Source organism: Gobio gobio (genome assembly GCF_949357685.1).
Source record: "Gobio gobio genome assembly, chromosome: 1".
Lineage (NCBI taxonomy): Eukaryota > Metazoa > Chordata > Actinopteri > Cypriniformes > Gobionidae > Gobio > Gobio gobio.
The window spans coordinates 46,760,702-46,773,008 of record NC_137097.1 but is presented as its reverse complement, the minus strand read 5'-3'; the positions used below and the strand labels follow the sequence as shown (position 1 = coordinate 46,773,008).

The 12,307-nt window shown below is 37.3% G+C and overlaps 1 protein-coding gene across 4 annotated transcripts in view; it reads left to right on the top strand.

Moving 5' to 3' along the window:
* The window catches only part of cacnb1 (calcium channel, voltage-dependent, beta 1 subunit), a 48,497-nt gene that overhangs the window by 29,576 nt on the left and 6,614 nt on the right, over positions 1-12,307 (top strand). For 3 of the 4 annotated variants that reach the window (XM_079830994.1, XM_079830995.1, XM_079830996.1), the window contains 7 exons: positions 1,249-1,371; positions 1,890-2,026; positions 2,989-3,056; positions 5,726-5,871; positions 9,833-9,913; positions 10,003-10,061; positions 10,257-10,366. In XM_079830994.1, coding sequence (XP_079687120.1) covers positions 1,249-1,371; positions 1,890-2,026; positions 2,989-3,056; positions 5,726-5,871; positions 9,833-9,913; positions 10,003-10,061; positions 10,257-10,366 — 724 coding nt within the window. Of the gene's footprint in view, positions 1-1,248; positions 1,372-1,889; positions 2,027-2,988; positions 3,057-5,725; positions 5,872-7,053; positions 7,083-7,186; positions 7,221-9,832; positions 9,914-10,002; positions 10,062-10,256; positions 10,367-12,307 lie in introns of all 4 variants that reach the window. The other variant, XM_079830993.1, reaches the window with a different exon arrangement.

Sequence of the window (12,307 nt, the reverse complement as noted above, 5' to 3'; positions counted from 1 at the left end):
AAGCATCAAGTGTTTGAAGTGATCAACGAGAACGAAGGAGCTACTCACTACTGAGTCCTTTTTTGACACTTTTAGTTCTTTTGTGGGTTTCTTTTTTTTTTTGGGCCATGGTCTTTAAACTTTTGATCAGCTGATAAACAGCCTGTTTGAGTTTAAATGCAGTTTTCAATAAATTTCCTACTCTCTAGTTTGTGTCTTTTGGTCCTGTTTCTTCTTTTGCCATTTTGCAGCAGTATTTACAACCCGGTAACGATCCACCAGTGCGAAATGCGAATACTTGTAAAATGTCCCCCGGTCTTAAGATTTTGTTCAGGAGTGTATCTCCGTCGCAGTAAATTACTGAAGCCACCCATGAAAACCTGTGACATATGGAAGACAGTCGATTGTGCTGTGCTGTGCTGTGTCTGTTCCGTTCACACAGCGCATGTTTTCTGAGAATGTGGTTGTGAGTCCTGAAAATGTATGGCTGTGAGTTTGGTTATAGAATGCGGTCGTCACTCCCGTAAATAAAAACTGAATTGTGTGTGAAAGTAACCATTTTAAAGAATGTTTTGCTGCTGTGTGAATGTGGCCTTATTCCCTATTGTGGTGTTTATCTGGGTGAAAAGGCTTCTCAAACAAGAAAATTTTTGCGCAAGACTTGATTTTGTCCTTTGGGAATGGGAATTGGTTGGATGGTTGTGGCTTACTAAAGCTGTGATCCAAGTGAGTGACAGGTTGCCCTGAGAAGAGATTTTTCTGCAAGAGGGTGGAGAAGTATTTTTATAAAAGTTTAAGAGGGCATATGAATCAAATTGAATTGAAAAACAAAAAAATATTTGCACAGATAAATCATTTATAATAGATAATGTGTACTTTTTTGGGTTGAAAAAATGGAACATAAACTCATTAAAAATGGGTATTTTGTGGTACCATACCAATAAGTTTCCACCCCAGTCATGGAGACGCATCTGGTTGAATGTTTTTTTTTGTAATGAATTAACACATTTAATCAGAGTGTTTATTGAGGCTTGCTACACAAAACATGTTGTTTGCTGTTCCACTGGGATATGAGTTTGGAAGTCCTGTAATGTTCTGCAGTGTTATTCCATCCTCTTCACTGTATATATGATCACTTCCATATGTTAGCTGTAAATCCAATCAAATGACCTGCTGTGTCCTTCCTTCCGCTCTGGATTGTTTGACTCTGTTTTAATTCTCTATTTGACCTCCATTTATCTCTCTCTCTGATCCACTTTCTCTCTGAAGACCAAGCCTGTAGCGTTTGCGGTGAGGACTAATGTTGGCTATAACCCAGGCCCTAATGATGATGTGCCGGTTCAGGGCATGGCCATCTCTTTCGAAGCCAAAGACTTCCTACACATCAAAGAGGTATGATAGACACATTTCCCTTTGAAAGTGTTGTAAGCCATTTAACTTCCACTAGTAAAATAACAGACATCACAGACATCAAATTTCTGAAATATCAAAATATCTGAAATTGTTTACAGCACATTTAATCTGATTTATTATTCAATCCTAGATCTTCAATATATTTATAATCATACACTGTTGGTAAAAAAAGTTTCAAAAGGGTTTAATATAGAACTCTAGGGTTCTTGAATCTATTTTAAAGAACTCTTCATGCCAAAAAGGAGAACATTTCTTAAATGATTGCATAATACTTTAATGTTTAACAGGTTATTTAAACTTTTTCTACTGATAAAGTATGTATATTAACTGTTTAATTTATAAAAATGTTATATTAATTTAATGATGGGAACTCCTCAAATGTTCTATATATAAGGTTCTATAGACCCTTTTCTTCTGAGTGTATCTGTAACGTACACACAACTCAGAGGATGTGTTTTCACTTGTGTATTTTTGTATGTGTGTTTTTCTGTTAACAGAAGTATAATAATGACTGGTGGATCGGACGTTTGGTGAAGGAAGGATGTGAGGTGGGGTTTATCCCTAGTCCAGTGAAGCTTGAAAGCACCCGTCAATTACAAGAACAGAGAATGAGACAGAACCGCCTTAGCTCCAGGTAACAGCCAATCACAGTGAGTCTGTGAGCGACCTGTGCTGCTGCAGTTATACTGTTTATACGGGCTGTATATTACTAGCTACACTACTGTTTTAAATTTTTGTTTTTTTTTAGAAAATTAATCATTTTATTTAGCTTTCTATTCATCAAAGAATCCTGAAAAAATATCCGGAAAGAATTTCCACAAAAATATTAAAGGGTTAGTTCACACAAAAATGAAAATTAGACCATGATTTACTCTCCCTCAAGTCATCCTAGGTGTATATGACATTCTTCTTTCAGATGAATAAAATCGGAGTAATATTAAAAATGTCCTGGCTCTTCCAAGCTTTATAATGGCAGGGACTTGTTTGGGGGTCAAGGGTTACTCTTTAAAGTCGACTTGCGTACCGCTGACCGACGGAAGCTAGTTCTTTTAGTCTATAATTATGGATATTTTTCTTACACAAATGCGCCAATTCGCTTCAGAAGGCCTTTATTAACCCTCCGTGGCCGTGTGGAGCAGTTATGATGGATAGATGTTTTTTTATGGACTTCAAAAACGAACCAACAAGTTACTACCATTATAAAGCTTGGAAGAGCCAGGACTTTTTTAATATAACTCCTTGAACAAAGCATCACAATTGGTCTCAACACTGATAATAAGAATAATAAATGTTTCTTGAGCACCATTTTAGCATATTAGAATTTCTGAAGGATCATGTGACACTGAAGACTGGAGTAATAGATACTAAAAATTCAGCTTTACCATCACAGAAATTATTACATTAAAATATATTAAAATATAAAACAGTTATTTTAATTTGTAATAATGTTTCACAATATTACTGTTTTTACTGTATTTTTTATTGAATAAATACAGCCTTAGTGAGCATGAGACTTCTTTCAAAAACATTTCCAAACTTTTGACAAGTACCATATGTTTTAACTACTTTCCGTTGATCTCTCTATCTATTTGCCAGTAAGTCTGGTGGAAGCTCTAGTCTGGATGTTGCCACAGGTGCCCGGAGGCCCACTCCACCTGGAACAGGTATGATCAGACAGTAATGCTGTGTGTTTTTTGGGTTCTGTTGTGATGGAGATGTGACATCCCTGTCCTTCTAAACACACACACACACACACACACACACACACACACACACACACACACACAGAACATCAGCTCAACTGGGTTCACATTGAATACAATGACAGTTAGATAGAACGTCCCGTTAGGATCCCCTCTGCCCTCCTCTCTTTCCTCTTATCACTCATTCTTCTAGTCTGTTGTTTTTCTTCATTCCTTGTTCTTTATTGTCAACTTCATCTGTAATTGTAGTTCCAAATCTTTCTACTACCTGTGGTTTATGTGATCTGCCATGGCTGTGTCCGCTCTGGGAGTTTGATTACTTTGTAATCATGGTCATTTTCTCAGAGGAGACAGTGAATTGCATACTCGAAAGAATTGAATGAAAAACAGATATAATGTTAATATACCTAATCTAATCATTTGTGATGTCATGTATGAACTTCCTGGAAGGTCCTTTTACTGTTTTTCACTTTATCTTTACATTTGATTTTACAGTAAAATTACATAAAATGTAATTATAAACCATTTTCCGTTCTTACCGTATTTGTAAGGTAACTCATTTGACAAGTTTTTACTATTGCATTTTTACATTTTTTATTATTGTTAATAATAAAATTACAGTTAGTTATTGTTAGTTATTGTTCAATTAATGTAAAAAAAAAAATTACAACTTGATGAGACTTTCATGTGACTTGTTTTATTAAATAGTATGTTCATCTCTAAACATACTAATACAGGTGCATCTCTCAATATATTAGAATGTTTTGGAAAAGTTCATGTATTTCAGTAATTCACCTTAAAAGGTTAAACTAATATATTGTATAGGCTCATTACATGCAAAGTGAGATATTTCAAGCCTTTATTTGTTATCATTTTGATGATTATGGCTTACAGCTTATGACAACCCCAAATTTGAATATTACATGAAATCAATAAAAAAAGGATTTTAAATACAGAAATGTCGGCCCTCTGAAAAGTATAATCATGCATATGTACTCAGTATTTGGTTTGGGCCCCTTTTGCATGAATTACTGCCTCAATGCGGCGTGGCATGGATGCTATCAGCCTGTGGCACTGCTGAGGTGTTATGGAAGACCAGGATGCTTCAATAGCGGCCTTCAGCTCTTCTGCATTGTTCGGTCTCATGTCTCTCATCTTTCTCTTGGTTCAGGTCAGGCGAGTTTGCTGGCCAATCAAGCACAGTAATCCCATGGTCATTGAACCAGGATTTGGTACTTTTGGCAGTGTGCGCAAGTCCTGCTGGAAAATGAAGTCAGCATCTCCATAAAGCTTGTCTGCTGAAGGAAGCATGAAGTGCTTTAAAATGTCCTGGTAGACAGGTGCGTTGACTGTGGACTTAATAAAGCACAGTGGACCAACACCAGCCGATGACATGGCTCCCCAAACCAACACAGACTGTGGCAACTTCACACTGGACTTCAAGCATCTTGGATTGTGTGCCTCTCCATTCTTCCTCCAGACTCTGGGACCTTGGTTTCCAAATGAGATGCAAAATGTGCTCTTATCAGAAAAGAGGGCTGGACCACTGAGCAACAGACCAGTACCAGTTCTTTTTTTCTTTAGCCCAGGAAAGACGCTTCTGACCACATTTGAAGCCCATGTCCAGGATCCGTCTGTGTGTGGTGGCTCTTGATGCAGTAACTCCAGCCTCAGTCCACTCCTTGTGAAGCTCCCCCGCACATTTGAATGGCCTTTTCCTGACAATCCTCTCCAGGCTGTGGTCATCCCTGCAGCTTGTGCACCTTTTTCTTACACACTTTTCCCTTCCACTTACCTTCTATTAATGTGCTTTGATTACAGCACTTTGAGAACATACAACTTCTTTTGCAATTCCCTTTTGAGGCTTTCCCTCCTTGTGGAGGGTGTCAATGATGGTTTTCTGCACAACTGTCAGGTCAGCAGTCTTCCCCATGATTGTGAATTCTACTGAATCAGACTGAGAGACAATTTAAAGGCTCAGTTTTGGATTAATTAGAGTGTGAAACTTTGAGCCTACAATACTGAACCTTTTCACAATATTCAAATTTGCTGAGATTTTGAGTTGTAAGCCATAATCATCAAAATTATAACAAATAAAGGTTTGAAATATCTCACTTTATATGTAATGAGTCTATATAATATATAAGTATCACCTTTTAAGTTGAATTACTGAAATAAATAAACTTTTCCACGAAATTCTAATTTATTGAGATGCACCTGTATTACATAACATTATTTGTTTGTATTTAGTTTGGTAAATTATGTTTCATAGTCCTTTAACCCATTAACCGTAAACATCAAATGAAACTGGAACATGAAGTTATAATTTATTTAAAAAGAGAAAGGATTCCACAACACACGCCGCTGTTTGTACTTCTTTAAAAGGTGGTTTCTTTTTGCTTTTCTTCATTTTTAAAACACCTTCTGTGTTTTTTTCATCACCTTTCTGACTCAGCAAAGTCTGTACATCATGCTGCTGTTCTTCCTCTCTTCCTCATCTCTCATTTTCTGTCCATTACCCTTGTTTCCCTCTTCTTTCACTCTCGTTTCCTTCTCTATTTCTCTTTTTCCTCCCCTCTCCTGTTTTATCCTTTCATTAAAACCCGCCCACCTCCCAATCGGTCCCCTAGCTGACTTGTCCTCTGGGCTTTATGACGATGCTTTGGATTCGGATGTTGAGGAGGTGGAGCCTGCCGACACCCGTGACCATAAGGGTGTGGGCGGAAGTGTCACCTCCCCTCAAGGCAACCTACCCCGCCTCCCTTTCTTTAAGAAGGTAACCCCTGGTGATAACCCCAGAATGCATCAATAGACCAGCCTCCTTCAGATGTGACTAATAATCAGACTCGTCCCTAACCGAGTACCAGTGTCTATGAAACATGTCGGAAATCTTTGCTGTGCGTGTTTGTTTGTGTGACTTAAAATTCACATTTAAGGGACTAAGTGAATGGATTTTTAAAAGTATATTTCAGCCAAAAATGTATCTTTTATCATTTACTCACCCTGTATGACCCAGGTTGCCAGAGCAGATCCTCTTACAAAGAAATAAATGAAAAAGTTATGATAATTAAAAAAAAAAAAAAAAAAAAAAAAAAAAATATATATATATATATATATATATATATATATATATATATATATATATATATATATATATATATATATAATATATATATAGATATACTGTACATTTACTATACTATAAATTTTTTTTTTTTTTTTTTTTTTTTTTTTATAATTATCATAACTTTAAAAAAAAAAAAAATGTATCTTTCTTAATTTCTATAATTAACTGCAACAATCAAGGATATCAGAATTCAACCAGGTACAAAATAAGATTTGCAAAATACGAACACATCCTGACCTATTTCAATGTAAATAGGTTTTAAATAGGTTAACATTTAAAGGCTAACATGAATGAGTTCTGAGAACAGCACCAGATGAGACTTTTATCAAGAAATTACAATGCAGATTTGAGTCTTTCCACACCCAAAGCTATCCTTTGGAAGCTATCATTTCAGAAGACTTGATATATAGTGCAGTTAGAATTTTATGTTACTTTATTGGTGCCGTTTATAATTTCTTCACATCCTTTTGCGTTCTACGGAAGAAAGTAAGTCATGCAGGTTTGGAACAACATGAGAGTGAGTAAATGACAGAATGTGCATTTTTGGGTGAATCTAGATAGAAGACTCACAAATCAAGTAATTTGAGTTAAGACTTGTGAGACTGTGTTTATGCTGGGAGAATTTTACTTCAGATCGACCTAAACGGTCAGTCAAGCCACAATGTATCTAATTCTTTAGAAGTTCCATATTTTCTTAATTTGGCCACATCTGAATTATTTTTATTCATTTTCTCCCAGCATCCTAAATGTATTAACAATTTGTCACTAACAAGCTTCTGTTTGTTTGCTTGCTTGCCCTCTCTCTCTTGCTACGTGTGTGTGGAATGATAGGTGGGCCTGCCAAACAGAAACAGAAATCGGTGAGTCATAGCAACAACAAACTTTTTGTTTCGTGTTTTTTTGTTTGTACTTGTTTTGACAATATCTGAGTCTTAGGGCTATTGTCATTGTGTCCCTGCATCAGCTCAGCAAATACAGCGAATGTATTTCAGAAAAAGGTCAGAAAAGACAAATTCTTCTATGCTAGTTTGCTTCTCTAAAGGTTTAAATGTGTATTGTAGTGGCATATAGACACAGGATTTTATGTACCAGTCCTGTTTACAATAAAATAGTTTTGAAAGGGGAAAAAAATGTCAGGTTGTACTTGTATTAGTCTTAGAGCTCTACAGGACATGCACATCTCATTCAGATTGAATCAAGAAATTAATGAATCTGCCCCATGTGTCCACCCACATGTGTGGACAGGACATACTGCCATCCTCTTACGAATGCATACAAGATGAGGCAAAAACACCTTGACAGGTTTCCACGCTTTCCGTTTCCATTACTGGTCCGTGAAATAGAGCGTAGCCCACGCATGTTAATGCTGCCACAATGGCTGCTGACACAATCACACATGCACAGACGCCCGACTGGGCGAATTAGAGTATTCAAAATGATGACATTATGTTGTTGTTGTTCCGGTTGTTTTTAGATACTCCGGTTGTCCTCAAACTAGCCCACTGATACTTTTGGTCAGTCGTATATTATATAACAGGGAAAGAGGAGTGGGAGGAGCCACGGAGATCAATTGAGCAAAGGATCTCTGTCTCTGTTTTTCTCACACACACTTCATATAGTGAAGGACCCTCAGCAGGACACGAAGAGGTCTTATCTTAGATCAAAGTGATGGTCTGTCAGAGGAGGGAATGGGAATTTTTAGCAGTTTTTGCATCCTAAAAATTGTTCTTTATAATTCTCTATAAAGATTTATAATTCTGTATAACAGCATACATTTCAACAATATACATGGCTTAAATTGTGATAAATGAGGTTTGATCGATTATAATTTACATTGAATTAAAGGGGTGGTAAAACACATTGTTTTGAAGGCTTGATTGTGTTTGTGGGGTGCACTGTAACATGTGTTAATGCTTCGTTTTAAAAAAAAAAATCATTATTTTTCATATATTTGACATTTATTCTACACTGCTCTGTCCTTCCTTGTAAAACGGTCTGATGCTTTCCGGGTTGTATGAAGCCAGTCCCTCAGAAATACGCAATGGGCTCAGATTGGTTAGCTGGCCCAGTGTGTTGTGATTCGCTAACCGCAGTGTACGTTTATCGGAAACGTCACGCCCCTTACCTTACCGGTAGACTGTGCTTTTGTCAGTATTAGAAACGATGGCGTCAATAAAACCACACCAATCTGAGCCCGAATCAGACCCAGAACATTTGAGTGAAGATGATCGAGCAGAACCTGTTCAGTCCTAATGAGTAAAGACTGCGGATCTATAGTGATCGCTACTGAATGGCACTGTTACTTTTGTATTTTTAGAACGATTATAGCCAAATATCTGTTGCAAGAACTATTAACCCAAAACACTAAACACTGGCTTTACTATAGTAGCCAAATCACACACAGAACCATGTTTAGCATGCCTGTAGATAAATAATACATAAAAGCTCTAATCAAAGAATCATTTACACTAATGCCAAGTTCGCTGTTGAGATTTTAACGTTAGTGTTTGTAACGTTAGGTGTTCGTCGGATAACGTTAAGTATGAATAAGCATTTAACAGACTGGTTTGCAGAACAGTGTTGTCATCTGTTTACTTCCTTGCTACAACCTATTACAGAAAAACACATAGATGAAAAATAAATCAGACTTACAGGTTGTGGCCCGTAAACAGCTTCTGTTTGTAAATCCAGCTTTCAGGTCAAGCCGTTGTGCATATCCTGCATTGAACTCGCGAACATTGTGAAAGTTTTCCTCCGTGAAATGTGCTGCGGGAGGGAGCCCCGCGCGCGTAGTGCATTCACACACTGGCAGTGTTTGTCTTATGCAGCTGACGTTGTGCAAATCCGGTGTTGAACTCGCGAACATTGTGAAAGTTTCCCTCCGTGAGATGTGCTGCGGGAGGGAGCCCCGCACGTGCCTGTTCCCTTCTGTCTCATACACACGTGCATATAACATGTTGTATGTTAAACGCTCTGCAACGCACCCCTGTCCCTATGAAGGCTGAACAAAGCAAGTACCCCAGACCTGCAATCCGGATGAATATAACAGCGTTTCCTCGGCATCGCGGCAACAACACTCCAGCCTAACTATACCACAACAGCGCCGCGATACAAAATGGCCTCACCCCCCCTTATTTAATATTCTCGGAGGAGGGGTTTATGTAAATATTGAGCCTGGTTATGTCACCAACCCTGGAGGAATGTCTGTAGTCGCCTACTGGCCGTTTGCTGTAGTTCTTAGAAATGGATTTCTTTAAAAGCAAATATCTCCCTTTGCTTTAAACTTTGAACGTTGTAACTTTGCAGATGTTGTTTATGCTAAAGCAGCAACATTACACGCTAGCTTAAGTTAGAATAGTGAAATCGTGGTTTACCACCCCTTTAATTTATTAGCCTATATATAAAAATTATAATTTATATTAATTTGATTTATCAGCTTCCCAAGAAATTCCTTTATGCACTGCTAAGAGATAAAAAATAAGAAAAAAAGTGGTTAAATGTGAATGCTGTGATTAAATGCAGATTTAGGTCAGTTTTGGCAAATGTATATATAAATCATGATTTTTTTTTATGTCACTGAAGAGGCTTTATTTTGTGTGTGAACTTTCAGATGGAACATGTTCCTCCTTACGATGTGGTGCCTTCCATGAGACCCATTATTTTGGTGGGACCATCCCTTAAAGGCTACGAGGCAAGACAATATATCTCTCTAAAAACTGTCAATTTTTAACTTTAGTCATGTAGTTCATGTTGTTCAGGTCTGTGCTTGTTACATTACAGGTGACAGATATGATGCAGAAAGCACTCTTTGACTTCCTAAAACACAAATTTGAAGGCAGGTGGGTATTAAAATATGCATGTCATGGTCATAATGAAGATATGAAATCCTCACCATGAAATTTGGCAGGACCTGTTATCAAAGAAAATGTTATTATCAATGACAAAGTTCTGAGTGGATTAATAATGCTGGAAATATCACAATATTGTCATGCAGTAAATAGCATACCATGGTTATGGGTTGTTGTTTTTTCCAGAATATCCATCACCAGGGTGACAGCAGACATCTCACTTGCCAAGCGTTCCGTCCTAAACAACCCCAGCAAACACACGATCATTGAGCGCTCCAGCACCAGATCCAGTCTGGGTATGAAACACACCTGCACACAAATGTAAAACTGCATCTGAAAGAGCTCCCTCGTGTGGTCGTAAAGCCTGAGCAGACTGAACATGTGGTTTAGCAGCAGGCTGAATGACCAAAATCGACAAAAATGTCGCACTCATGTTAGTCCAAGCATGTAAGAGCACACAAAAAAGTTAAGCAAATTTCAAAATGCATAGCTATTCACATTGAAAGCAATTGTTTGTTGTCTTTTGTTGAAATGAATGAAATTCATTCATTCTGGTATTATAGCTCGTATAGAGAAAAGAAGGTCACACACTATATAGGAGTTTAAATAGAAAAGGCCAGACAAAGAAATAAATAGACTTTTGGGGGGGACATGTGCTCTCTGTGCAAACAGACTACTGTTAGAGAGGTGAAAATGTGTTTGTCAAGCAAGCCCTGTCAGTTTTCACTATTGTCCACATTCTCTGTTTCCTAAACATTTTTCTTAGTGTTTCCTCCTCTTGCTCTGTTACGCCATGTCTGATCTGGCTTTTTTTTTTCTCTTTTTCATCCTGTTCTCTTTCGCCACACCTTCCCACCACACATTTCTTATCTCTCTCTTTCTCTTCATCTCAGACGTACTGGGTACGTATCTTATCATCCCACCCTTTCCCCCTTCATGACTATCCATCTGTCGATTCATCCATTTATCTAACTCCTCATCCATCTGTCCTTTTACTTAACCCTGTACTTTGAGTTTGGTGTGAACAGTCTTAACTTGTCGGCACTGTTGTGGTGTTATTAACTAAAAGTAACCACACTACTGACTTAAATCCAAAACTGACCACTAGTTCTGTCATGAAACTCTAGATGGTGCAGGCTTATATGTCTTTAACCTAATCTGTTAGCAATCACATTGTCTTTAAAGGGCACAGCTGATTGGGTCCTGTTGCGTCAGTATCCTATGAGTTTGCTGCTCAACTTTCAAAAGTGTTTGTTTGCAGCATGTTTTCAGAAACCCTCTACCTTCCCTAGCACCACCTGTATAGATTTGCTATGGGTAATTTATGTATGCTAAATTGTGCAGCATCAGTATGTCTTCTTACATGCTCACAGCAGCGTGCTGCTTATGTATTGGCTTTAGCAAGTTCCATACTTGCTCTGCAGCAGCATCAATAACAGCAGAACTGTAGCAGATCTATTCCGCCTAGAACAAATACATTAATATTGTCATTTCCATTACCGTGACAAACACTCCTAGAGTTATGACAGGACTAAATTTGTTTAGTGGCTCAAATGTTTTGAAAGTGTAGTTATTGTTGCCAACACAGTGTGTAGGGTAGTGGTGCAGTTTTATTGTGACATTGTATTGCGCACCTAGCATTAAAATGTAACAACCTGAGACAAAATCTCTCTTTTAAGTCCTATTAATTTAGACTCCAGTGACATGCATCTTATGTTACATTAAGTGACAATGGGCTTAGCCATTGGACTAAGAAAATTGGACATGCATGTGTTTTCATGACTTAAATTAGGAATACTGCATACTATCTTAAAATATTGATAGTATTACACACTACTAAATATTCTTTTTTTTGTTTTGCTGTAATAGTTTTAATGGTTTGAAAAATTGTATGATTTTTGGAAGGACGTAAAATGAAAAAGGCAGTGCATGCATACATACAATACCATTCGAAAGTTTGGGATATTTTTAAAATTTTATTTAAAAAATATTATTTTTGTAATACTTATTAATACATTTATTCTGCAAGGATGCATTAAATATATATATATATATATATATATATATATAATGCCTTGGTGAGCAGAAGAGACTTCTTTCAAAAACATTGATAGTGTATGTGTAAATTAAGTGATGGATTATGGATAATCGTTGACTAGAACAGTACATTTTCATTACTTGTGCACTTTGTGTGCAGATTATGCTGTACTCTGAGGGGTCCAGGTGTTCCTCCAGTG